This window comes from Loa loa (assembly GCF_000183805.2).
Source record: "Loa loa unplaced genomic scaffold supercont3.62, whole genome shotgun sequence".
Taxonomy (NCBI): Eukaryota; Metazoa; Nematoda; class Chromadorea; order Rhabditida; family Onchocercidae; genus Loa; species Loa loa.
Window position 1 is genome coordinate 181535 of NW_018108242.1, and position 27799 is coordinate 209333.

General features: G+C 35.8%; 6 protein-coding genes across 6 annotated transcripts; 4 read left to right on the top strand and 2 right to left on the bottom strand.

Moving 5' to 3' along the window:
• Positions 1 to 484: 484 nt before the first annotated feature.
• LOAG_00786 (hypothetical protein) lies at positions 485 to 4175 on the top strand (the record flags this gene model as incomplete). The annotated part of the gene is made up of 11 exons (XM_003136326.2): positions 485 to 736; positions 836 to 1026; positions 1157 to 1293; positions 2026 to 2121; positions 2266 to 2401; positions 2481 to 2592; positions 2755 to 2953; positions 3233 to 3326; positions 3424 to 3535; positions 3748 to 3850; positions 4046 to 4175. 11 exons carry the CDS (start codon positions 485 to 487, stop codon positions 4150 to 4152), a joined length of 1539 nt encoding a protein of 512 aa, XP_003136374.1. The 3' UTR covers positions 4153 to 4175.
• Positions 4176 to 8907: 4732 nt separating this feature from the next.
• On the top strand, positions 8908 to 9105 carry LOAG_17331 (hypothetical protein; the record flags this gene model as incomplete). Its single annotated transcript, XM_020449989.1, has 1 exon — positions 8908 to 9105. The coding sequence occupies one exon, from the start codon at positions 8908 to 8910 to the stop codon at positions 9103 to 9105; it is 198 nt and encodes a 65-aa protein (XP_020306404.1).
• Positions 9106 to 9969: 864 nt separating this feature from the next.
• Positions 9970 to 13473, top strand: LOAG_00787 (hypothetical protein). Its single transcript, XM_003136327.2, has 10 exons — positions 9970 to 10249; positions 10351 to 10482; positions 10538 to 10642; positions 10812 to 10900; positions 11158 to 11232; positions 11406 to 11543; positions 11746 to 11856; positions 11990 to 12080; positions 12188 to 12274; positions 12490 to 13473. Exons 1-10 carry the CDS (start codon positions 10093 to 10095, stop codon positions 12561 to 12563), a joined length of 1059 nt encoding a protein of 352 aa, XP_003136375.1. The 5' UTR covers positions 9970 to 10092; the 3' UTR covers positions 12564 to 13473.
• A 329-nt stretch (positions 13474 to 13802) lies between these two features.
• On the top strand, positions 13803 to 14773 carry LOAG_00788 (hypothetical protein; the record flags this gene model as incomplete). The annotated part of the gene is made up of 3 exons (XM_003136328.1): positions 13803 to 14106; positions 14378 to 14466; positions 14630 to 14773. The coding sequence occupies 3 exons, from the start codon at positions 13803 to 13805 to the stop codon at positions 14771 to 14773; spliced, it is 537 nt and encodes a 178-aa protein (XP_003136376.1).
• A 791-nt stretch (positions 14774 to 15564) lies between these two features.
• LOAG_00789 (hypothetical protein) lies at positions 15565 to 17059 on the bottom strand (the record flags this gene model as incomplete). Its single annotated transcript, XM_003136329.1, has 5 exons — positions 15565 to 15627; positions 15900 to 15979; positions 16196 to 16259; positions 16816 to 16892; positions 16999 to 17059. The coding sequence occupies 5 exons, from the start codon at positions 17057 to 17059 to the stop codon at positions 15565 to 15567; spliced, it is 345 nt and encodes a 114-aa protein (XP_003136377.1).
• Positions 17060 to 17623: 564 nt separating this feature from the next.
• Positions 17624 to 27345, bottom strand: LOAG_17332 (hypothetical protein; the record flags this gene model as incomplete). The annotated part of the gene is made up of 19 exons (XM_020449990.1): positions 17624 to 18171; positions 18343 to 18457; positions 18541 to 18729; positions 18840 to 19039; positions 19244 to 19397; positions 19510 to 19631; positions 20468 to 20578; positions 20658 to 20794; positions 20924 to 21057; positions 21269 to 21496; positions 21632 to 21752; positions 21897 to 22073; positions 22256 to 22395; positions 23758 to 23970; positions 24187 to 24295; positions 24709 to 24830; positions 24894 to 25041; positions 26544 to 26685; positions 27255 to 27345. The coding sequence occupies 19 exons, from the start codon at positions 27343 to 27345 to the stop codon at positions 18095 to 18097; spliced, it is 2730 nt and encodes a 909-aa protein (XP_020306405.1). The 3' UTR covers positions 17624 to 18094.
• Positions 27346 to 27799: the final 454 nt, after the last annotated feature.

The following is a 27799-nucleotide window of genomic DNA, read 5'->3' on the forward strand; positions in this document are numbered from 1 at the left end:
CAAAATACTACGCATTAGAAATGTCTGATATTTTTTGTTTCTACGGGATCCTTCTGTTTCTATTAGTGCTCATTCAACTTTCTCAACGCAAAGACACTCAGAATACACTTTCATGTACTTTCTTCAAAATTTGTTTAAAAAAATCGCCACGAAATAGCTCCTAAAAACGCAGAAATATTTCTGAAAATGATTAATTCATGAAGAACTTGTTGTGCTTTCTCTCTTTTCTGCTTCATTTCCTTTCCTCTTTTTATTTCACAGCTATTTTTTGACTTATGGCAACTGTATCATTATATAAAGTCGTGCAATTATTCTTTATACATCGTTATAACATTCATACGAGCTCTTCATCCTGTTGACACCATGTCCTTTAGAATCTGAAGGTCACATTGATAATAGCCCTTCTAAAAGACATTTTAGGATTAGATCAAGCATTCTTTTCTATACTATTGATTGCGTTGGATGATATAAATCCATTTCAGTTATGCTTCCACAACAATTCCTTATCATATGCTACTCGCTGTTTTACCGGTGTTGGAGCGTTCAAGGAAGCGAACGACCTGTTGATCGTGACTGGAGATTACCTTTAACTCCTCAATTGTATTTGGAGATATCCCATTTAAACAATGCAGAAAACGCAATCCAGCATCGACTTCCACCGCTGTCAATTGGTCGTAGTTCACTGAAGCAGAAATTGGATCATTTTGATAATAACGATGGACGAAAATGGAGACAGGTAGCCTATTTTGCGACTTTCTATCTAATTCACCTGTTCATTTACATACTTTTGTGCGCATCCAAAGATGAAAAAAAAAGGAAAAATTTGCGATTGCAGTTTTACACGCACAGAAAATCACCATATCAACGTTCTGACGGTGCGGTGTTTCTGATAGTTGGTGGAGAAGATGGAGCGGATCGTGCCTGGTTGACGAATCAGGGCCTGCCATACGTTCAACTGGCAGACCAAATCAATGCTAGCATATTTATGCTCGAACATCGATTTTACGGTAGCAGTCGCCCGACGATGTATCTCTTCTATTGTATCACTTATCAATAAACTGTTATTCGCAAATTTGTTTAAAATCTAAAATCTCGTCGGTTCCGAACGACAATGCATTTGATTAATAATTCAGATGCAATGGTTCTTTACTTTCAGTGACACTTCTATTCAAAGCTTAAAATACCTTGATGCAAAACAGGCTGTCGAGGACATTGATAGATTTGTACAAGAAATAAATCAACGAGAGAAATTAACTAATCCGAAATGGATTACCTTTGGTGGAAGTTATTCAGGTCAGCCAATAGTCTAGTCTTTGTTTTTGAGACAATATCTCAAAAAACCGAAACGTCGTTTCTGTTCATTCAGTTTTATTTCTAGCTGGTGTTTAATAAATTTACATTGGTGAAGTTGAGTTATTTCCTGACCAATTGGGCCTAAGATATTTTGGCACAGCTGTGTAGTCCAGTACTTTTAGCCTCGTTTTCAAAAATCAAGAAGGAAATTTTTCTGCACCGATCCATATATAGTCTCATCAAAAGCATTGTAGCAATCATTACTGCAATAAGAGCTGTTCCAGCCTTTTTTTTTTCAGAAAACAAAAGATCATTACAACAAACAGTAATAGATGTCTTTCCTTTTGTTGTTATAAAAGCGGTTTCAATGCTTCAAAAATTTTCTTTTTTTTGATATAAAAAAGTTCTTCAAAAACAGAAGGCTGGATAACAGAAAAAACGGGACTCGCAAATGTTTTGAATTTGTCCATGGATTAATTTAAATTGAAGAAGGTGAAGAATGAAATAGCTGAAGCTTAACACATTCCCACAAATACAGAAAAAAAACTCTTCCTTGGCGCATTTATCCACATCTGCACAAAAGAAACCAATAAAGCAGCGAAACTCTAAACCTAAAAACCTTGAGAGTAACTAACTCCTAAACTTTATATAATAACACAACAATACCATTACTGTTTCTTAGCACTGAGCTCCAAAAATAGATATGTAAGAAAGTTTGGCTTTATTTTGCAGGTAATTTGGCAGCATGGGCTCGAGAAAAACATCCCCGAAGTATTCGAGCAGCAGTGGCCAGTTCAGCTCCATTACAAGCTAAACTTAATTTTAAAGGCAAAAAATTTTTATCGCAACTATTTCCTTTTTCAATAAAAAAGATCTTCACAATTAGCGCCGCACTCATCTGGACAGTACAACAATATACGTCCAATTTGCGTTTTCCATTAGCAGTTGTAACAAACCAGCTGGAAATTGCAGACTTCGAAAGACAGATTGAAAAAATTATCGAAAAAAAAGACACTAAATGTGTAGCAGTGATACGAAAACTGTTCCAGAAGATGCGTCAAATGTCGACAACACATGAGGGCAGGCGCAAACTTGTGAAAATATTTCGGTGCTGATAAGTTTCATTTTTTTCCAAACTCTTTCCGTTCAAGCTTTAAGCGAAAAAACTGATTGCCTTGCCTTTTCAGGTTAGATGACTCTTTAATTCGGCCAGCAGTGTCCGATAAAGATGTTGCCAATTTTTTCCTTGTGATCAGTAATTATATCAGTTTCATCGTAATGCACAGTGGAATCAATGTGGTTTGTTGTATAGTGTGTATGATGAGTTTTGTAGTGTTGTTAAGACTTTAAAACTTCAAATTTCGACTTACTTCCAAAAAACCTAGTGAAACTAAGCTCCGATTAGAGAAATGGAATTAACAGTCAGTTTGGAGTTAGCCTGCAAATTCTGCAAACTTCCAGAAGGATCACCGCGATTTATTGACTCTGGATGTGATGTGTAGCAAGCTGACTCATTCACCGTCACTGGAATCCATACGGGAACTGATTGGAATGGTTATGGCATCTCAAGGGAAGTCCTCACATTCAGCCATCGATATTGGCTATAATAGTTTTCTTGACTTCATGCGTGATGAACGTTGGAACACGCGGAACGCACAACGTTAGTATCGTTCTTTCTGCTTTGAAAGTGAGAAAATAGGCTGAATGAGTAATATCACTAGTTTTGAGCTAGGTTTTCGACAATAATGATGAGATGAAAATGTCGGGAGAAGAAAACAACATGGATAACAGGCTTTACACTGAACTGAACACTGAATCAATGATCGTTTGATCAGGTCAAGCTTAGCCACGAATACCCAGGTGGAAAAAATAATTAAAACTGGGGATTTTGTGACAATTTAGGGAATAATAGAAAAGACAAGTGATTGATTATTTTCAGCTCGTGCATGGCTTTATCAAAACTGCCATGAATTTGGCCATTTCCGAACCAGCGAAGAAGCAAATGGCTTGTTTGGTGGCACTCTACCTCTAAGGTGTTTTACAAGTTCGAATGCAATAGTTATCTTACATCTTTTATAAGAAAAAATTTAAGTTGTAAAATATTTTCAATTGGTCAACATGCTAATGTAGTTTCTTCTTGGCCCGTTGCAAGGACGTGTTCGGTGGTCATTTCTCTCTCGAAAATACGGAGAAGAGGATCGCTGAAACGAACGAATATTTCGGTGGAAATCAGCACTTTCAGGTTTGCATATCCTAAAATTTGGTCCTAGCTGATAGAACACTTACTGTTTGATAAACTCTTGATAGTACCGCCAATAATCATTCGCTCTTCGTTTTACTTTTTGCCATTGCCCTTATAAGCAAAAACAAATTTCAAAATGGATAGTAGTACGGTCTATCAGAGCAGTCTTGATTTAACTTTATAATTCCTGAAGGTTTAGAATTACATTGCAGGCGACAGACGTGATACTATCCAATGGCTCCGACGATCCATGGACCTTACTCGGCATATACAATGGTACTAGTGCTATTGGCAATTTCGTCATCTGTATCGAAGGTTTCTCTTATTTTGCATAAATGATAAAGCACTACCAAGTTCATAAGGAATTTAACGACTCATAACTCAACTGAGATTAAGAACTTCCCTTGCAGTAGGTTAGGGCAGATACAATGGTAGAAAACGAGAGACAGATTAGTTTTAAAAAGGTTTGAAAAATGAGAATGGACGAAATATTAATGGAAGATATTGCAGGGACGAGCCATGTAGCCGATTTTTATCCTCCGAGTAATTTTGATTCCAACGCTTTGAGGAATGCGCAGTATAAGATAATACGAGTGATCGAAGATATAGTGTTGTAATTGTTCAACTGACTGCATAAATGGATCAAAATGTTTACTTTCAGAATATTTAAATGAATGCATGTTATTAACTTGAGCGATTCCATCTCAGACGACCTGTTTCCGCCGACTGAATCGACCCTCCAAAGTATTTAAACATCCAAAAATTGAATCCATGCTCAATTTGACTAAACGCAGTTGACTGTGGCATATTTCATGATCACTTTAGTCGCATATTCTTCTATAACCTTGCGCAATGTTTCAGGTTCTGTTATAGTCCAGATCTTTTATTGCTTCTGTCAATCTTTCTGACTTTTCATTGCTTTTGTCATCGTAAAAAACCACCAATTAATTATGATTAATGCATTTGGGGAATTAAACACTTGGAATTCCTTGGAATTCCAGTAAGCAGTCTGAATAGTTTTCAAAAAAAAGATGTATGCAACAAAAATATTACATAAAACACTACCCAAAATAAACTCGATCCAATTAATATAGCGCTAAAAAAATATACCGCAGAAATGGATTAACAGGATGGGTTCTCCCCTAAAACTCAATCAAAAACGCAAGGAATGTTCGGGACGACATGAATTTGTTTTGTGAATACATATCACTTGAACCGTCAAAGTGATTTTTAATCAAATGTTAATTGAGCATTAAAATGATCACTAATGTTTATCTCTCCACAAACCACTAATATTCATCGGGTAACAATCAGCAATTGCGATGTACCTTACGGTGCATTTCTTTCTAAGACAGAAAAAAAAGAAACCTTACCTCTCTGACTTTATTCACTTCTGGAGTATTATATCAATTGTTTTTGTCATCATTGATTGCTAATTATCAGTACATCCGAATCTGTAAAATAAGTGGAATTGATTCGTGAGTGGATCAAAACCCATTTACTCGAAGAATTCAAACGAAATCCATAAAAATAAAAATGTAAGTGTTCGATTTGTTCGAAATCTTAAATCTCCCAAAGTTCTTCACTCATTGCTTTCAAATTTTGAAACAACGTCGCATTCGAATACCCGCGTGTTTTTAGACCTGTATTATATAGATGTCACACCTGTGACGAGTAAAAATATGTTTTTTGTGTATACATGTATAGATATATATATTTATATGGAGGAGGAGCCTTGCTAAGCTCTACCCCGGTCATCATGGAAATTAGATGGCCCTTGGAATGGCTCATACTGGAGACGTACGAAAACACCGAAATTTCTTTGTGACGTCACCATTGTCAACTTACATCCTCTTAATCGCCTTAATTTTATTTATAGGATTACATTATCCTGTCTGATCCATATTGTATAAATTTTATTTTAACAAAATTTAATTTCAATAATCCATTAGTGTTGTATTTTCTGTCTCCCAGGAATTTTTTTTCGGCAAACTACTGAGTTTTGCGGCATTGGGAACTATTCATGAGTAAAGTTTATTTTTTCTTTCTCCATTGTTCTTCATTTCGTTCTTTTTTAACTGTTTTTCTCATTTTTCAATGCAGTTTACATACATATTCTCTCTTATCTTTTCTTCTTCTTATAAATAAAAAGCATTGATTACAATTGAAGATTTGTGCATGGAAATCGCGAATAAACTTCTCAAAAATCAATTAAAATGCCATTATTGAACCAATCTGCTGCTTTCTTCGATGTAGAATTGCATCGTAAACAAAATTACAGTACAGGTGATCTTTTATAGTATCAAATATTCTTATGCTAATCAAAGATCAAATATTCCTCAGCTTAATCAAATTTTTCTGACCAAATATTTCTATGATCTAATAATGCAAACTGTCAATAACAGGGTTGGAGAATTCTTCTTCTTAGATGCGCCAGGAGGAACTGGTAACAACTCGAATTAGCTGATTCTGGCAGCAATTCGATTCCAAAATGGACACAGCCCTCTTGCGTCGTCGGAATAACTGCGACATTGCTATCAAGTGAAAGAACTGCTCATTCCGCTCTGAAATTGCCACTGAACATGCAATTCATTGAAACTCCCAAGTGCAACATTTCCAAAGCACATGGGAAAAGTACTGCACGTTAGATCATTTGGAAACGCATTAATATTGCTTGCAGGAGATTTCAGGCAAACATTACCTGTAATTCCTCGATCGACACAACGGACGAAATAAATACTTGCCTGAAATACTCTGCTATGTAGTAGCACGTAAAGATGTTAAAATTAACTACAAATATGCGTGTTTAGCTGCAAAACTTGCGGAAAATTAAGAACGGAAAGGTGGCGGTTGATCTGACCTCAGGACGAACTTCACTGCCTCACAGCTTCTGCAATTTGGTGACGTCAAACAAAGAATCGGTTGAAAAAAAGCTATTTCCCAGTATTCAAACCAATCATGAGAATCACGATTGGCTGAGTGAATGAGGCTATTCTTGCAGTCAAAAACAAAGAGGTCTACTAACATAATCATATTATTTAATCTAATATTCAAAGCAAGGCAGTCACATACGAGTCGTCAACACTGTTCTGGAAACAGATGAAGCGTTTAATTATCCAACAGAATTTAGGAATTCACTCGATCCGCCAGGGATGCCACCATACATATTACAATTGCCAATTATCATGTTGCAAAATATCAACCAACCAAAGTTTTGCAGCGGCACGCGGCTTGCAGTAAAAAAATAATGAACAACGTCATAGAAACAACAACTTGACAGGAGTTACAAAAATGAAGATGTCCTCATTCCTCATTCCTATGATTCCAACGGACATGCCATTTCAATTTATGAGATTGCAATTCCCAGTTCGATTGGCTTTGTAGTCATCATCAAAAAGGGGCCATCAAAAGAAGCCTATCCTTAAAATTCTGCGGTTTAGATCTAGACACAGATTGCTTTTCACATGGACAATTTATATGTTGCGTGTTCTAGAATCAGCAAACCAGGCAGTGGAAGAACAAAAAATATTGTATACCCATAAATATTGTGAAATTAAACATATTAGAAACGTGTGCTTTCTTCTTTCTTTCTTTTCCATTTAACAATAACATTTAACAAACTATTTTGATTTATTTGCTATTAGCCGCTAGAGTAACGCATGACCAGGTACAGCTGATGTATAAATAAGTTCGTATAAATATAAATAAGTAATAAATAAGTAATAAAATATAAATAAATATAAATAAATGTATAAATATAAATAAGTAATAAGCTGATGTATAAATAAGATGTATAAATAAGGATTGCAATGAGATATTACTTCCCTGTCATACACTCTCCCCTTCTTTGTCCGATTGATGCCTCACAATTAATTGGATTATGTCAGTAAGAAATACAGTTTGAGAATTTATTCAAGAATTTGTCATGAATTAATTTAATTGCTTTTTTTCAATTTGCCTAATATGTCCTTTCCCCTTAATATTTTTGTATATATATATATATATATATATACTATATATATATGCGTACTTGCACTTTCTTATATATATATATATATATATATATATATATATATATATATATATTTTGTATATTTATATATTTATTTATTTATTTATTTATTGATTTATTAATTGATTGATTCACTTACTTATTTATTTATTTGTTAGTCAATTAATTAATTTGTTTATTTATTTAATTAATTAATTTATTTAATTTACTTATTTATTTATTCATTTGTTTATTCATTTAATTAATTAATTAATCAATTAATTGATTAATTAATTCATCTAAGTGCCAAATATTAAATCAGGGATAATTTGGTACCACAAGTGCAGTAATAATTACTATGATGAATTACTACAGGTGCCACAATTCATTGCTGCACCTGTAGTAAAATATTTTTGGTCTTCTAATGATCATTTGTGAAGAAGTTTCCTCGAACAATTATTTGGCATATGTCTAAAAAAACTTTATATTATATTTAGGGTTCAAATTTACCGATCGAATCATGTGACAGTGATGAGGGATGTTCACGGAAGGCATAAATCGACATACGAAGCATCAAAATGTGTTGACACCAAATGTAAGACTCGTTTTCTTGTTTCCTCCATGATAGTATGAGAATTTGCAGATGAAAGAGCCAAATGCGAACTACTTCCAAATGAAATTGAAAACCCGAAATTGTTATAAATGAGTAAAGGGTTGTATTTTATTAGGCAACGCATTCTGCAGAATGATGTTAGGATTCTAGGAATATCCGATATAGAGCGCATGTGTAACCTCAGTCTAGAAGATATGTGATCTGTTTTCCAGCATTAAGCAAAAAAGATTTATTTTTCAAATTAATTTTGTCACTATGAATGTCGTTCGTCTACTGAGAAAGTATGTTAATCTTAAATACCGACAGCACACTTTTAAACTGCTATTTATAAGGTTCATAACTTCTTCAGTGTTGTTTAAAGTGACACCATTGCCTCCAGTAAAAGAGGGAACAGATGAAATTTCCTTTTACAAGGATATAGTCGGGATGTATTCCGTGTGAGAATCACCTGTTTGATAGGCCGATCCTTAATATCTAACACTGTCCTGATTTGATTTGCACATCACTGGGAATATTATCATTTAAGGGCGCCCAATTACATGGTGCAAAATAATGCAGAATTTTTTACGGCAACAATCACTCTGTTTTCTTAATAATCCAAGCAGAGCTGGACTTACTTGTTTCTCTCTTTTTCTTTTTCTCCCTCTCTCTCTCTCGCACATAAAAAGACAGGACCGTTTGGCATTGTAATGAAGGACAAACATGAATAAATACATAGATAATCACGAACTCTTACGAACATGTATATGTAATGGACACAGACACTGAATGAGAAGAGACAACTGGGTGACATCGCATTTTGCACACCTTTTAACAATCGTAATTGCAGCATCAAACCGTCACAAGGGACGTGATTATGCTCTTTCAGCTGGTTCTCAACACCGGTCACTTCCCACTGCTGTATCTGAATTAGCGCCACAAATGCCGCTTTTTCAAGGTGATACTAATGAAACTTCAAATAATTAGAAAGTTTCCTCTGCGTTACTCCATTTCAATACAGCATTTCTACACTCTGAATATTCAGCATTGAAATGGCAATCGCCATCAGTAACCATTCTCTTCCGACTTTCAATCAACACATATCCTCGAATTCATCTATCAGTCCATCTTTTTTCTCTTTGCTCCTTGCCCCTTTCCAATCCACTTCCCTCTATTTTAATCTGTCAATGTTCGTCTGCCCTCTGATCTCATCAATTCATTTTAGATCCTGTTCCATTGAAGAAAGCATTCATCACTACGTCGAGCATTAGCTAAGATAAACTTTGTTTCTAAACACTTTCTAGGAAACCCCCATTCATAAAGAATACAAAGGATAGACTGTTGTGTCATTCACTTCTCTACCTTCACAACACTTCTCAACAACGGGCTTCATTCTTTAGCATTACTATTACAACTAATCATTCCATCTCATTACCCATTAAGATATGAGTAGCCTCGCTCGACACTTTAACTTTTCGTTGTTTTTCCTCTGAGCCTTACATATTACCGTCTATTTTCACTGTAGGCCATTCTGGAACATCATTTTTATACATTATTCGGAAAGAGCACATATTCTGACAAGTGGTCATTTTTGGTATCATAAACATATACAAGATATAGAGCGCGGATACATGAGTCCAGAAATTGCAAGAACTGATAAATGATAAATGGCGAGCTAAAGGTCTCATCTATGTCACTTCCTATGAGAATGTCAACACACAGTAGTATTCTTGCAAACGAGTTACTCAGCGACTTTAAGGTAGATGATGGTGATTCCTCTTACTATTATCTTTACATGTATGTAGCTATAGGATGTAAACAGAAGTTGAAAACATTAAATGCTTGGCTAGCCCAGTTATATTTTGCAATCAAGGAACGAAGGGGAAATTTTTGGATGCAACTGTATGTGTAACAGCTATGGTAACCATATCATGGTCATCAGACAGTACCAGATAGTATTCCAAATGTGTGGTAATGTCGCAAAACGAAGCAAAGGTCACAGTAAAGAGTAAGAGGGGAAGTAGTAATTCGGAAGAATCCTGCAAATGCTACTGCCAAGGTGGCAAACGAACCAGCTATCCATACGGATGGACTACTACTACTACTGCTTCTGTTCAGTATGATTCCATCGGTTCGTTCTTCAGTCCTTCTTCATCACTGATACAGTAACAGTCCCTTGGATACAATAAGATTATATCTCTAAATCGATGTTATGAAAGTGCTTTTTTGCAGGTGAATCATCATCTCGTGCAGAAGATCGTTCATTAACAATTAAATCAGGCCATATCGAACACATATCTCACCAGGCGGCACATCCCGTTGCAGTGAGACATCTCGGGAATCAAACATTGGAAAGAAAGCCAAGTTGGCCCCTCCACCTCATTACTATCGCCCATATTCTACTATCAACAATTTACAGTTGATTGCAACTCGGACACGAGCCTTAAACGAACTATTACAAGGATTGAATCAACGGGAATGTCGTATACTAATCGAGGGCCTAGGGATGGCATCAGGAGTGGTGGTTTGAGGGTGCTATTTATGAATTGTAGTAAGGATGTGCCCCACAGAGTAGAAAATATGTGGGATTCGCTTTCTGTATATTTTAATGCATGATCGTCTGGTTCTTCTACTTGGTAATATGGTGAGGAAAGCTGCTTAATCCTCTCCTGTCACTGAAAATATGCTTTCAGGCGTTTCAGTTCAAGTATTGAGCGCTCTCATTGGAAATTCAGGAAGTAGCACATATAGTCGAATAATGGGTAAAGTTATGCGAGTCCTTGTAAGTGTCGTTTCAGCAGTGACCTTAACAAAACACCATTTAAGGGTTTCGATGTGATTCTTTAGCAAGTTGTAGTTTATTTTGGTTTTTCGCTTTTTTTTCCTTTGCTATTTTTTTACTATCATTCTTTAGCAGTTTGAATTAAGATTATTATGTTTAGAGCGAAAAGAGAAGGCATGAAGAAACGAAGGCTAAGGAAACGCTAGGCTGCAAGTAAAACATAAAATGTTAATCTTTAAGTAGTCATTTGTTTACAGGTAGCCGGATCGAAGAGGGTTGGAAAAACTGCGTGCTTAGAACAGCTCGCTTGTCTTAACGATATCACTGATCAGGTTTTTTTTTGCATTTGTAAGTTTTGAAAAGCTCAGTTTTGCTTATGTGTAAGTTTCCTTCTTTTCTGTTTTATTCAAATAGATTCATCATAGATGGTAGTTTGTTGATAATATGCGCACTTTATTCATATATATATATATATATTATTTATTTATTTATTTATTTATTTTAGCCTTACGTACCTACGATTGAAGATACCTATCAAATCCAGATGGATTACGGAGATCGATCCAAAGAAATTATGGTTTTTCACGATACGGCCGGAATTAGTGAGAGTGGCCCAATCGATCTCAAGCGTTCCTACATTCAGGTGTGCTTGTTTTTATTTCCCCAATTAATTCAACGAATTCAATTTCATTGATTTTACGAATTACATAGAGTTTTTATTATACCTCCCCATAGTTTTATCGTTTCCGACTACATTTGTTATGGCTATCACTAATATGTGCATTCCACAATTAAAATATTTCTTGCTTATTGCATCCATCAGTCTAAATAGAGCGTTGTAATAGGTAGCGGACGCGTTTTTGTTACTATATTCGGTTGTTGATCACGAAACGTTCAACAGAATGGATATGTTAAAAAAAGTGATTGATAAACAATTTGGTAAGGATAAAAAGGAGGTAATTCCATATTTGCTTGGTTACTTTCTTGTAGTTTAGATGTATTGAATGATATCCTCGCCTTGGTCATTTTGATGCTAGATCTGTCCCTTTATCCTTGTAGTTGAAATGGTTATGACATTTGAACTTTCAGGTGCCTATAGTTGTTTTGGGAAATATGATTGATCTTCCAGGTAGAAAGGTTGATAGTGAATTCGCACGGAGCTGGGCTATCAAAGAAAAAGGTTGGTGTAATTTGCATATGTTTCACACCCACAACTTTTTTTCCAAAAATACTTTGCAGGTAATTCTTATCAACAGCATTTTTGCTTGAACTCAATATATGTTTCAGTGAAATTATATGAAGTAACTGCAAAGAACCGTAACACACTGGTTGATTTAGTCGTATATTTAGGTAACCGACACTTCCATTCACAACGTGAGTTCTCTCTTGTAAAAATGCTGCAGACTTATGATCAAAAGAATCTCTCAGCATCCTATTTATCTTGTTGTCCGATTTTCTTGATGGAATCACATCCTTGATGGAATTCATCAATTATTAATTCAGATGGATGGGGCAATGTTTGAGACAGATTTCATCAATAGTTGGATTAGAAACCATCAAAACTACCTAATTATTCAGTGCATTTGCAGGGGAATCAAAATTTTCCCTCTCTAAGAAGCTGAAAGCTGAGAAATCTAACGCTGCCATATTGATGGATTTGTGAAATCACCGTTGTGTTTCCCACATTTTTGTTGATTCGCTAAAACTTCATTTAATCAATAGAACTCGAAGATATTACTTTTTTAATGGAGTCACATCTATAAATATTTTCGCGATTCGCAAATATTTATAATCGGTAACTCAACTGTATGTTGTCTCCATTGGGGCATAACTTTCATTTTCTGTGAGTTCGTTACATTTTCTATAAATTACACGATCAAAATCTGCGGTAAGGATTGATTCAGAAATAATGGAAGAAATGAGACGTCTTTAAGAAATTGACATCTTGCTCATCTTTTAAAAACAATTTTAAAATTTAGAAACAATTAATGGTAGTTGCTTGTAGGATGACAGTCCTGCTGATCGATATCTTCTGTAATTCTGTAACTATGAACTGGTTGTGAGCCATCTGCTCTATATCAAAAGATGTGATTCATATGCACTTCATTTTTCGTGGTGCTTGATTTTTTAATCTGTTAATGCATGGTAGTTGCTGAGGAGAGAAAAACCACTGCCGCTTTGTCCATTTCTCACTTTGCTATATGTTCGACATGTTGATAATTATGAACTACCAATTACTTTACATGGTTGGTCGAGATTGACCAGTATCGCATGGTTCTTCAATTGAAATACAGTAGGAAATCCTTCATCTTATATCGCAATGCAACACTTATCAATTTGGACTATAAAACGATAAAAATCAGAGATTATAAATACGACTGGTAAAGGAATTGTATATTATTCTATGTATGATGCGATGCCACATGACAGTTGTTCCGAAATATTTTCCTCTGAATCTTTTCTTGAATGTTTTTTAATTGTGTCCAAACAGGCTTCTGAATCGTTGAAAAAGGTCAGTTTTCTTTCTCCATTCTTTATTGTGATACAAAAGAATATAAATCCCGTTGTTATGCATGCATAATATGGTTCTGGTGTTCAAGGAAAGACCTCGAAGTACTCAGTCGAGGCTACTTATTGAATTCCTCGGATACTGAGCGGAGAATAATTGCTTCTTTGCATGGCTTTTTGTTCAATAACCAATATAAGGATTTAGTAATAAGTTAGTTACTAGTAAATAGAAAGAATTAGATATTCATTGCTACAAATAAAGCATTTATTATTATTATACTACGAAGATTAAGCTATGATATTTCTTTTGTCAATGCTGGCTATTATATTTTAAAACCATCAATCATAAAACGAAATCCAAAAGCTACAGAGTGCTAGACATCCGATACATGAGATGCCCGAGGTGATGATTGATACAAGTAGCAGAGAATATCTGACACTGCAAACCAAACGTTCCCCCATGGAAGTTCTGTCGACGACTACAATAAATAATTGGAGTAATGGGCAGAATCTCTCACACGGTTCTCAAGAAAACTATCCCAATGGAAGATCTCTGCTTAGTGCTTATACCAAACAAATTAACTCTTTAACCGAACCATCTCAAGTAGGAAGCTTCATCTTGAGTTCAAACATCGTTGAAACAGTTCCATACGAAACTCAACCCGATATCACTGAATCAACAAACTACAATCGCACTAGTTTGTTTTCAAATTATGAATGAACCCAATTTCGCTGAGCTATGTTATCTGTTGACTAATCCTTCTTTAATTAGTAGGTGCAAGAAATGTTTTTAATTTCAATACCTTTCGAACTAATTGTTTCGCTAACTACCAGTTTAAATTGAAATATGTGAAAATGCGGACATAAACAGACCAACCTGATAATTAATTGGTTATTCTGAGCATTCTATGTTTCTCTCCATATCGGTCAGTTGTTAAATATACATGAAGTATAGCTCGACTACTTCAGAGAAGCCCAGAGAGGTAAATAATATAAACAATGTTATCGTCAAAGAGAAAATAACCGAACATGTGACAGACATCGTGCAAACAATTGAAGTTAACGTCACGTATTCCATTCATTTATTCTTTAATTGGACATGATAAATTCAGTTCCAGAGAGATATGCTTTCGTGTTTTGCAGAAAATTTTGTTTATCGTTAGCCAAATTATCGTCATATCATTTTTCAGCATATGAGGAATAGTAACTAAATTTTTGCAGAAAGAGAACATACCAGCAATTGCTGTTTCAGATGTGACAGTACTGTGGATCGCATTGAGCAGTACAGTAATCATCATGATTGGTCAGATTCTGTTCTGCTTTCTTACTTGTGGTCATTATATCCTTCAACTCAAAGAAGACTGAAGCACTGTAAATATATCCACTTGTTTGCATTCAAATTTATTCCACTTTGTTGATTTTTACAATACTGAAAAGTGAACGGAAATAAAATCCATCAGAACTATTTACTAGTATCCCATCAATTGATCTCGTATTGTTTTCTAGGCATAAATCTAATATGTAATTTAAAAATCTCTTGCATCACTTTACTGTTAATTCAGGTATCATCGATTACCACATACTCATTGATGCGAGAAAACCATTGGACTTTTCCACCTTAGGGGTAACCACTCAAGATTCAAGAATTAATTTCTCGCTGACTTCTTCGAATAAGCAGAACATTTTCTTTTTTTTTTTTAAATCTATAGAATGCTATAAAAGTATAACAATTTAAGAATATTTCTTGACTCGGATTTCAATTAGAGTATTAAAACCTTTTATGAAATATAACTGACAAGCGATTATTAGCATCATCCTTTTGTTTAACGCCAATTTCTAGCAAGTAATAGAGGATTAGTAATTAATTACAAATACGATTACAAATACAATTAATTACAAATACGATTTTTTAGTTTCTCGACCTTGAACTTCAGCTTTGCCCACTAGGTTGGTTTTTCTCAGAAGTGTCCTCCGAAGGATAATCAATCACCGGAAAGTGCGAATACGTTTTTTTGTAATTTTGAAAATTGCAACGACAACGGACGACTTCTGCTACAGTTTTGTGCAAATCAGCAACTCACAGTCACAAACACTATCTTTCGGCACAGAAGCAACTTGAAGAACCTGGATGTATCCTTGATCCAAGCATTGGCATCTCATCGACCATGTCTTAGTGCGTCAAAGAGACGTTCGCGATGTTCGTCACATTCGTGTGATGCCTAGTGCAGAATGTCAAACAGACCATTATTGCCTTGTGCGACGTAAACTCAACCTCGCTTCAGATCTAAATCTGAAGAGGTAGAATTCCGAGAAGGCTCAAAGTTAACAATCTCTAAACATCTACAATGAGAGATAAATTTTCAAACGAGACTCCAAAATCACCCCACATCTCTCTTCTGAAGCGCTTTGGCAACATAAAAACTAGTTTGATGAAAACAGTGAAGGGATCCAGAATTTGCTGACAAAAAGGAGATCTGCTCACCGAACACACCTCGCTCAACCATCTTGTCATGTAAGAAAAGCCACCTTTCGCCTTGCATGCAGTAAGCTCTAACAGGAACTTCGAGACATCTAAAACAAACGGTAGATAAACCTAGCAAGAAATATTCAACTTACGCAGATTTATGTGACTACGAAGGATTCTACGGGGCTCTGAAAGCTGTATATGGACCCACACACCACGATCAGAGCTCACTGCTTAACGCAGATGGCCAAACGCTTCTCACTGAAAAAAACCTTTATCCTGAATCGATGATCTAAACATTTCAGACTCTCTTCAGTGCCAACCGTGTGGTCCAACAAGATTCAGTAATTCAGCAACAACCAATAAGCGAATTGGATATAACCCCGACTATAACGGAGACATTTAAAGCTATATAACAGGTGAAAACTGGCAAAGCAGCTAGGATTGACAGTATTGCACCTGAAGTCTGGAAGGGTCAAGCACGTCACGCTAAGTTCCACGAGCTCGTTCTGCGATGTTGAGAAAAAGACGAATTTCCACCAGATCTCCGTGATGCAATAATTATCGCCCTATATAAGAACGGAATAAAAATAGACTGCTCAAATTATCATCCCGCTCTCTATTGCTGGCAGAATTCTTGCAAGAATATTTCTAAACAGATCGACACTCGCTATATCGGAGAAGGTTCTACCTGAAAGCCAATGTAGCTTCAAGCAAACAGAAGTACCGCAGACATGGTGTTTGTCCTCCAATAATTGCAAGAGAAATGCAGGGAAAAAAAGAACAGAAGCCTTTATTTATATAAAAAAAAAATACACGATCAGTACACCATCAATCTCGAAGTCGAAATTGATGGTGTACTTTTTTATCATGCTAGTGTGCATTATTTTAAAGGACAAAGTCCACTTGGTTTGTTGCTTTTTCATCTTTTTCCTTCGTAGACCTCACAAAAGCCTTTAACACGTGAGCAGAAAAGTCCTGTGGCAGATCTCGCAGCAATTAGGATGTCCTCCCAAGTTCCTGAAAAGAGCTTGCATTTTCATAATCTAGTTTATATGATGCTCCAAAGTGCCACAGCAGACCTCGATGAAGAAAATGACATCGTTTCGATGGAAGTCTATTCAACCTAAGAGGACTGAAGACTCAAAGGCCTGAATTTTTCCCGATGATTTCGCTTCATCGCTCATATAGGAAAAACTTCGCAGTGTATAACATCCTGTTTTGCAGAGTTCGCAGAATTAGAATTAAACTTCAAGAAGACAGAAGTCCTTTACAGAAGTCCTTTAGACAGAAGTCTTTTTGGATTAGAATTAAACTTCAAGAAGACAGAAGTCCTTTACCAGCCTGCACTATAGGATGACTATCTTCAAGACTGAATACGGCTTCCATAACTCACAGCAATTAATTTAAATAAAATATCTGGATATCACATTGCTCTTGATTAGCAATCAACATCGAACTATCGCTTATACTATGCATCACAAAAACACAGGAAACGCTATCAGAATGAGCGTTTTGCCATACATAAGTGCAAAACTGGGGTGTGGACTTATCAAGAAAATTCAATCACTATAAATCCGGTCACTAATGTTATAATTCGATTTACTAATCATAACGATTTAGGTTGATGATTCTCGAACCCCTTATTTGTCCAAACTATACAGCAATAACTTCTTTCACTGCCTGTATCAAACCTTACAGTGTAGTCACTTTTTGCTTTATTTTTAAAAAAATAAAAATTTCAACAATGAGCACAAAACAGCTTAAAGTCAAAACACTAATGAACTTAAGAAACAACAGAAATGCCAGTAGGGCAGAGACGGATATATGCATGAGCTGGTTATCACTGTAATTAATAATCTTTGCTTCAAACCGGGGATTAAAAACTGGGATTTGAAATAGTCGGAAACATGACACAACCAAAGAATCATCGCAACTAGACATGATGATCGTCTGTATAGCATCTTCATGTTATGGATAAAGACACGAAATAGAACACAATCAGTAACAGTAACAAACAGTTAGTTATTCCTTTATAAACAATAAGTAGAAATAGTTCAATCCCGAAAGACCAATAGTAGCAGTCCACAAAAAGAACAAGACAATTAATTTACTCATTAAATTGGGGAATAGAGCTGAGCAGCACGTAGACATGATCATGATGAACAATTTCATGGAAATTAAGTGAGAATGGGCTATTTGATTCATCCAACACAATGGTTTCAGTTCAGGCGTTTTTTACTTCCAAATATGGAGTTCTTCAAACGTTGACCCAATCCACCACGTTTGTCCACCAGCGCTAAAATTTAAAGATTAAATAATTAGGCATAAGATGCGACATCATTTGTCAAAAACAAATGATTTCATTTCACTGAAGAGTTTTTGAGAAATATTAAATCTGCAACACACAGAGATAACTTTTGTGATGTGGAGCATCCAGAGCAGTAACAAAATGAACTAGTTAACTTGCCGGAGGAAGCTGTGGTGTCTGTGTTTTGCACAACATCCTTTTTTTCTTGACAGTGACTCAAACTATTACTTTTCATCAATGGAATTGGTTTAATTGGCATTATTTCATTAGCGATCTGAAATGTACATGACATATGCCTCTTCATTTCTATAATCTTAAAAAAATGCTGTTCGTGCGCATTTCTTGCAAAAGAATTACCTTATTGAGTGATATCAGTGAGGCGGCAGTGACTGGTGGCTTTGACGAACCGATTTTCCGCAAAAATTGACCAATTCGACTACTCGCCTTGACCGGACCAGGTAGTTTGGGAGTAGTTGACAGTATACTGTGACCGGCCGTTGACACACTGCCAAGCTCACTGCCATGTGAAAAGCGTTTCTCATCGGTCTGATATGATGCAAGGTAGCCATTTTCCAACGATATTCGCATGCAGCAACAAAATTTGAATCTCATTCCTTTCATCAACGCTTAACATGTTGGTATATGTTGCAGCTTACCTGGATATTATCGTAGAAACCATCATCTTCCTCATCCAAACTAGCTGTCCAAGAGGAAACCGACTGCTTCCCAAGAAGCGGTCCTCGATTACCAGACGGATGCGGTGTCGATAAATGGTTATTTGGTGATGCGTACGATGACTGAGCACCCAATGATGAACCAGAATAGTAGCCACCTGTTTGGGATGAATTTGTGGAACCTGCAATAATTCTCCCATTTGTCCCATGAGAATGTCCCAGAAATACTAGAAAAAAGATTCTCTTGGAAAGGTTAACAATTCAATCTCAGTAATTCGCCAGTAGTTTCATTTAGCAAGGAACAAGTTATAGTTTATTCATTTATCCCAGCGAAATTTAATTTCCAAAAGTTAATATAAAGTTGAATATTCTGTAGAGAAGCTGACCTGGTGGACGAGGAGGTGGATGAGTCACTGGAAATGCCGGAATAAACTCAGATCGTGATGCAGTTGCTGAAGGAAGACGTCGCTTTGACTGAAAAGCCGGACGAACCGTTGAAGAGGACTGCTTCCCAAATGGTTTGGCGTAAGAAGGAAAAAACTGAAAGTGTTATTATTTCTATTACTCGTTTTTTATCCATTCCTAGTAGATTCTACAATTTTATCCAATCCTCCCCTTACTTACTCCTTAATTTGCATATCGTCATTCATACCTCTTTTCGAGGAACAATAAAATCATTGATTTCGTAATAATTATCGTCATCTTTAGCATTTGAAGCTGACATAACACTGTTGTTGTTGCCGCTAGGAATGCTACGGCGCGACACTGCTGCATCTGTAAAAAAAGACTGCAAATTTTCTGGAAGAATTGAAAAAAAAGGATGAACCGAAGAAAGAAACACTGCAGAAAGGTTGAGTCGCTTAACAAGAGTAAAGAAACGAAAACACAAACCGAAAACAGATATTTCGAAAAAAAGAAACGAAAAAATGAAGCAAGCATATAAAAGAATAACAATGTCATTCGAAGAAGCATCCCGTCATCAATAAAACTGTGCATTAAGGTGCATCTTATAAAAATTATAAGTCCTAAATATAAAATTAAATTGTCAATGACTAACTGGTAGCAGATGTATAAAGCCGTTAAGCAAGACAGCGCGATGCCACATGTCACACATTACGACGAACCAGTTTTATTTTTAGTCATCATTTCCTTTTTTCCACTCATCAATTTCAAAAATACTAGTGTGAAGAAGCTTGAAAAGATACTACTCTTTTGTGGTATCACGCCGCCCTCATTTCAACACTTCCAGTACCTACCAGACATCAAATTCGAGTAGGTTAAACTCAATACGTCAGTTAGTCTGAAATATGAGTAAAAGTAACGTGCACTGAGTGTGTGTTTTCAACAGAAACACACAAATGTAACGATGCTAAGAATGAAAAAGTTTTGATTGGTTATTAAAGGGTTGTGCTATATACAGAAGGAGGATTGTGATACAATACTGAAGAAATGTGGTATAATTTCTGATGTAACAACTTAGAAATGAAAAATGCTTGGAAAGGGAGGACGAAGTCAAATAACGTAATGATTCATAGTAATATTTCTCTTGATAGAAACTGTTGCATTGGGAGGGAGGGGGAGGAGGAAAGGTGATCCTATTAGATAATTACGTTGTTTGTTCTCGAATATAGATTGCATGGCTTCCACTTTGCTTGGATTCAGCTTTTCCTGATTGATTGTTTCAAATGGAGACAACACTGAACTGCTTTTCACTCCCATCTCTGCAATTTATATTCAAAGCTCTGTAAGCTTTCCCTGCTATTGCAGATCGGAACAAAACTGCAACGGTAAAACACTTACGCACATACTTACGACCCTTGGACAGTTCGCTTGTTGCCGTGACATCACTGATGACATTTTGCAGCATGTTTGCCATCTCGTTAAATGAATCTTTCAATTTCTGAGGTTGCTGCTTGCGACCAGTATTGTATTCCGATCTATAACTATGTGATTACTTACGTAATGAATGCTTACTTTAACCGCATCTATCCAGGAACCTATTGATCTGTGAACCCTTCTCCTACAATTTCATGACGTCCCTTAATTAAGCAAATTGTATAACATACTTCGTCTTAACAGATGAACAGATATTGTTATGTTCCACCTGTTGGCTACTGACCGGTTTCTCGTAGTTACCAGAGTTGCGCACAAAAAAATCATTCCCAATAGGAAACGAACGTCGCTTGCAAGCCACTGGCGTCTGAAATGCTTGTTAGATTAAATACAGACCAATATTTTTTGAAAACATTCTTTAAAGAGTATTATCGATTCAGTTATAATAATAGTTAGTGATAGTGATCAGATGCTTCTCACATTTCAGTTAATAATCAGCTCACATTTTTATAATGAAACGAATAGGAGAACAAGACTCACATATTTTAATACTTAATGTTGTATAACAAAAACACTACCTGGTCAGTGTTGAGTTCCAACTCCGCAACTAATGCATCAATTGTTGCAATAGGATCTGCATTGTGAAGAAGTCGAGATCGAATGTTAGATGAATTTGGTAAACTAGCCACTGAACCACGCATCGTCACAATGCTGGGTGGTTGTAATGGCGTAAATGCACCCATTTTCCGTGTAGAAATTTGGACTTCTTCCGATCTCGCACTACGAAGTGTGTTGTGTCGCTGGTCCTAAAATTCACTATCCCCTATTTTTTGATAAATTATACAAAGTATATGAAACTTTTATATGGAACTAAATGTATCAACCATAAAACTAACAGCAATGCATGTAAGGAAGATATTATCAAACAGAAAAAATATTGCCTGAGATCCAGGTCTCCATAATATTGCACCGAAATCATGATGTCTCTGCTCTACTATCCGATTGTGTGATGGAACCCTTTGTAGTGGGATTTGATTACTATTTATATCGTAATTACTTGCCCTAAAATGTTATCAGATGCCGATATATCAACAAAAAAATGTTATCGCTTGTAATTTCATTTGAATTAATTGACACGTTCCCTTTTTAGTGATTTTCTCTTTTATAAAGAGTTGTAAAAATTGAAATAGATTGAATAAGACGAACCAAACTTTACTGTCATGAAATGATTGAGAAAAACTGCCAGAATTATTCAAGTTGCTAATGCTCCCAGTTGGAAAGTTGAACGTGGCTTGCACCTTTATTGGTAACGGTTTAATTGGATCTGTCTGTTGGAGGTACTGGCGCGTTGAACCTTGATCCATCTGACGAGCGTTTGAATGTCTGCAAACGAAGTGAAGTAGCAGATAAAGGAATATTATGGAGTTTTTATGGAAAACACCGAATAATACGGACAGAACGAAGAAATTTACTGAAGCTAAATTTACTGAAATGATAAGTGAGAGACACTATGAGAGAGCCATTCAACAGGTTGAATTGAAGCAAACAGTTACATTAATCCTTACCTTACATAACTGCCTTTGGAAGCAACATTCTGAATAAGATCCGGCACATCTCGCGCTTTTTTCTTTTTACGAACCACTGAATTGATTGCTGCTACTTCCGCTGAACAACTTCCTAACGAACGTTCGTCAATATCATGTTCCTGAAGCAATTACTACCAATTAAAATGCATTGTCATGTGTTATTAACTGTCCAGTATGCTATTTTTAGTCATTTCAGATTATATATCCTGAGAAATATCCATTTCAAATCCTAGTCCTGGTCAGAAAGTTAGCGTACTATGATTGCTTGCTGACAGCTTTACCTAGTGAATATAGATTTTGTACATACATAAAGTGGCTCTACGCAGGAGTCAAAAAGAAAAAAAAGTATGTTCCCAACTTTCGTTTTTTCAGGAAAGCTGTGATCATTTTCTCCAGTCCGATTTCTTTCAAGCACCTGTGCAACCAGTATTCTCGTTACAATGTCTGACAATGATCAATTTCTTATTTGAAAAACAAGGATCTCTGGAAAAAGCTAAAATATTCAGTGATTCTGGCCGGGGAAAGAAAAGCGTCAGCGAAACAGTAACAGATTTCAAATTTCTGCCTTCTCTAAACTTCGCATTTATTTCTCCTAGTTTCTCATGTTCTAAAATTCAAAATGCATGAAAAGCCGACTTTCCGACTTTTTCACAAATTAATTACATTTTCACAATTAATTACAGTCGTGCCAGGAATGATTAGAACATTAACATTCAAGCAGTGATAATCAGTGACCCGAGATTAGCAGCTTTTCAGAAATGTTTTTTGAATCCGATAATTAAATGATCCAGAGGGCACTCCTTCTGGGTTATTGAAAAATTCTAATAACCTAGAAGTTACAACTGACTTTACTAGTTGTGGTACTCGAAAAAAAATTGCAGTTTTCGCCATATTTTCCCAAAAAAAAATCTGGGCGAGATCTGCTTTTCGCTGCTGATTTTCTGTAAATTTTCTATGATCGCTTAATAGGTTCCCAGAGCAAGGACTGAAATTTCATAGCTAACATGTCGTGTTTCTAAAAAACTCCAAAAAGTAACTAGTTTTCAATCTATTTACTCTTTGGAATGGGTCAGGATGCTTTTATTCGTTTTATTCCACTAATCAGCAGGCAAGGACCAATTTTTTTCAAGCATTTCTTCCTATGACGTCCATGTAAACTGCAAATCATATGTTTCATAATCAGACATCTTATCGTATAGGTAATCTTACGGTGCAGTTTTCTGGAAAGTTTGATAGAAATACGGAGAACCTAACCCTTATTTACAACGTTCTTCCGACCATTCCACTGCATTCACAAGTTATTTACAACTTTCTAATAAAAGAAAAGTAACTGTGCAGTAAAGAAAATAATAATATATAGTTTAGAAGGGCATGGGATTGTTGAAACGTATAGTAAAACGAATGTCAAAGTTATCAAGACAGGGTTTGCTATGGTCGGAGAGCAACTATTAAAGAAACCTTAACACAAATGGGACACACACCTCTTCTACCCCACCAAGAATCAAATCTGGTTTTGGTTGAACAGCGACCCATGATTTGATATCTCCAGTGAGCCATCTCCTGGTGAAATCCATCCTTTCACCTCTAAGTTTACGATCTTGTCGTGCTAGCAAAATCGTCTCCGAAATTTCAATATCTTCTGATGTTTGCTCGAACGAAGCAGCTTCTTCTTCCAGGCAGTGCTTCTCAGCAGCCTAAACGAAATTATTTAATTGAGAAAATTTCTCAAAATATACTAAAAATAATGCCGAAAAACAATCCATCTGTCTTTTATAACTTTGCCGTAAATGGTGACCTCTGCCCCGCCCCTCCCCCTTACGTTCCTTTCATTTCAGTTTTTATCTGAAATTTGTGGATCAAAAGTCCTCAATATTCGTGAGAAATGAGGAATGTCTCCAATAACAGTTTACCCTTGGCTTCGAGGCGTACAGCGAATGCCTATTGGTAGTTGCAAGGGATACCTGTCGCGAATCCATCTCTCCCAGGCCAACAACGTTGACTACTGCTCGCTTAGTATTACTGCAATAGTTCAAATTATACATTTTACATTTGATGTATTTTATTACCATTATCATTTTCTTCACATATCCTAGAATATTCTAATCTTATTTTGCAGAAGGCAATGATTTAAATAGAAAAATCTTTGTGCAAACGTTTGATAAGCTGTTAGGAATGACACTTCTTCTTATAATAGTGAAAACATTATGAGAAGTCATCTATCAGTTACATTATATTTTTAATTTTGCATAAAATGAGATGAGATAAAACTCTCTTCATCTCATTTCGATATTTGCTCTCCAAATACTTCTTGATTTATATAATAGCATGATGCAATCTAACCATAGAACATTGCCATAGAATTATATAAACACACAGAAGCATCATAACTGAATAGCAATTATTTAGTATTTGTTCCTGAAAAGGACAATTACCCATTATGCTCTTGTAACCTCACTGGTGATACAGCAGCCTTCATCGAGTCTGTGCCACTGTTTGAAGCTCCTTCATGTGTCAGTGCCACAGGAATTCCACGTGATTGCTGCGTGTTATTTACCTACAAATCTTCGGGTTATTATGTAGATAGCTATTGACTGGACGGTATGTCAGTACTTACTACCTGATCGCCCTCTTTCTTGAGGTCTTCGAATATCTGGTCCAAATAGTCAATGGCTTCTTTAAATTTATTCCTATGATGGTGATGCCTGTATCGAGCCTGATCGATCATCTGATCCAACTGCAGAGTAGATCGATCATCCAGTGTACCACTGTAATGCGCGATCCTCTTATTTAAATATTTCCCACTTATCAAATTGTTTTATATTTTGCATATTTTCAAGCAATCACTACACCAGCATCATTAGCTGCATATCAAGGAGATGGTGTCGCCCCAAATACGTCTTCTTCTTCTGCTAGGAGAGGAACACATTGCAAAACAATATCATCTATTTCTTAGAGGGGTTGGTGAAGAAGATAATGGCGATAAAACTATGACAACAATAGAAATGATAATGATGCAGGTGATATCTAGTTTAATAATGATGAAGATAAAAGAGGTGATAATAAGGTGATGCATGTAATAAGCAACCATCATTCCTGATATTCCGACAATATGAAAATCACTGCATAACACTGTAATAATCAATTGCTTCTGTGAACCTATTATTTGTAATTAAGCTCTCTTAACTGATCACTTTAAAACACTACAACAACTTCGAGTAATAAAAAACCAATCTTTCCGAAGCAAAGTGTGTCGTGGTGATGTACGTAATAATAATAATGATAAGCTCATCATATAAGCGGCATTCTACAGGAGCAAAGTTAAATCATTTTCGAAGTGATTGGAAAGCATTTCCTTCAATCTTTCGAAACTTGTTATTTAGTTTGCTGCATCTTAATGTCGAGAAAAGACAATGAATCTAAGATGAGGAAATGAGAAGGAAAAAGAACATAAGGAGAACTGAAAAGACACTTCCAAGACTTATGAACTGACCACCTTTTTCTTTTTTAACAACAATGAAATGTGGTATCAAGTGAAAACACTATAAGAAAATTGAAATATCGAATGTCGGTAAAGGTAAAGTGAACTGAAACGAAATAGAAGAAAGATAAAATTGTAAAGGATAATCTGCAAGTGGAAATGAAGTTCCGCCTCAATGAAGACTTCCTCAAATCATCCAGCATTTGTATCTTTATGTCTCCACTGTTATTTACACAAATACCAACTGTAACGATATTATCACCTCATAGTTAAAGATAAAGAAGAAAATCGTCGTTAAAGAAATGAATGAGAATTAATGAAGCTTATGATAAGGTAAAGAAAAGGCTGAATACAACAGTGAATCAAATTACTAATTCCAGATGTAATGGGAAACTTCACATTCCTTTTCCATTAGCTTATAGAAACCTTCAAAAAATACATGTTATGTCTCCACGATATCCCGCACACTGTTATAGATATGATGCTTATTCTTAGAAATTATAATACAATTCATCATTTTTGCCCCATAAAAATCTCAGATTCAACAGTCCACTTCCACTTACTATCATCAATTCGTATCTTTCTTACAAATGCCACGATAAGATTCCTATCAATTTATTTCTCACCCAAATACTCTTAGATAATCTTATCATTTAGTGATTCTATATCAAATCAGTTCCCAGTCCCCATCTCTTCCCAGTAGACAGCAGACGGCCACTTCTAATAACCGCTGATTCAGTTCTTCAAACATCCCTTCCCTTTCGCCCATATATATCGAAGTCAACCAACCTACTGCAAGAACCGATGCTAGTTGCTGATTGACGTCCACTTCCGTCGATGCGAGTAACCGGTATGTGTGCCGCATAACGTTCATGCCGTGGCTGCGCCGCTGCTGCTACCGCAGCTGTGAAATTAGACGTTAAAGACGAACCTGTAATTAGTGGCAGCTCAAATTTATGTCAGCACTATTCGAGTTATATCATAGTCAAATTTGTATTCCCTTAAAGTTAAGCTTGTGGTCGAGTTATATCCTACTCAAATTATAATCATAATTTATATCTCTACTTAACTTGGATCACATTACATTCAGATCGATCTTCAAGCAATGTCAAGTTCCATCAGTACAGCAGCATCTAAATGTCATAATGAATGCTAAAGTAATATTAGTTCTAGGGACTAGAAACTTATATGAAATACATTAAATTTATTATGAGTAATGGCAAACAGATGGCACTTCTCTCAGCATTCACCACTCACTGATTACTTTTTCAGCTGCTAAATAATAGTGAATTGAATTGAGGCACAAAGATTTGTTTGATCAAAATTTTTATGCGAAATGACCATCACTTCGTGTGCTATTATCAAATTTAATTTGAATGATTTATAGAAACCAGCTGTTTCAGAAGCTTGTAAGGAAGGGAAAGCAGAATCACTACTTGAGCATGAAATCATCAACTCTTATCACTATTATTATTAACAAATTATTTCTGAATGACCAACCTTCAACAGAAGGATATCTATTGTGGTCGTGAACTGGAAGTTGCATCGTTATATCAACTGTGGGTGTATCCTGCAAAAACGACTGGTACATACATTTGATTGAAACACTAATATCTATGATTTTAACCGCATCACAATTACGCAACTTCTTGTAATAATTACTGAAACCGAAATGATAAGAAATAATATAATGTTATTTTGAGTGCTAAGATCACTTCTACAACTGAAGTTTCGGTGGCCTACTTATAGGAACAGTTTTATTTCTTATAATTTGTTTCCAGTTTCCTTATAATCAAGAAATTTTACCTGTATATAAAGACAGAAGGAAGGGAAAATCTGTAATGGAAAAAGATGATGTACACAAAAGGATCAGATTGTTTTTAGCATTTGACGGGTTTCTGACATTGCAAGAGGGATGGAAGGATTGGAAGGAAAGAAGATAAGTCTATTCCTAAATAACATTAAGTGCAATTAGATAAAGTGGCTGCTAAAAAGAGAATGTGATGATAAGGGTAAATGAAGAAGCGAAATCAACGGAAGAAAGG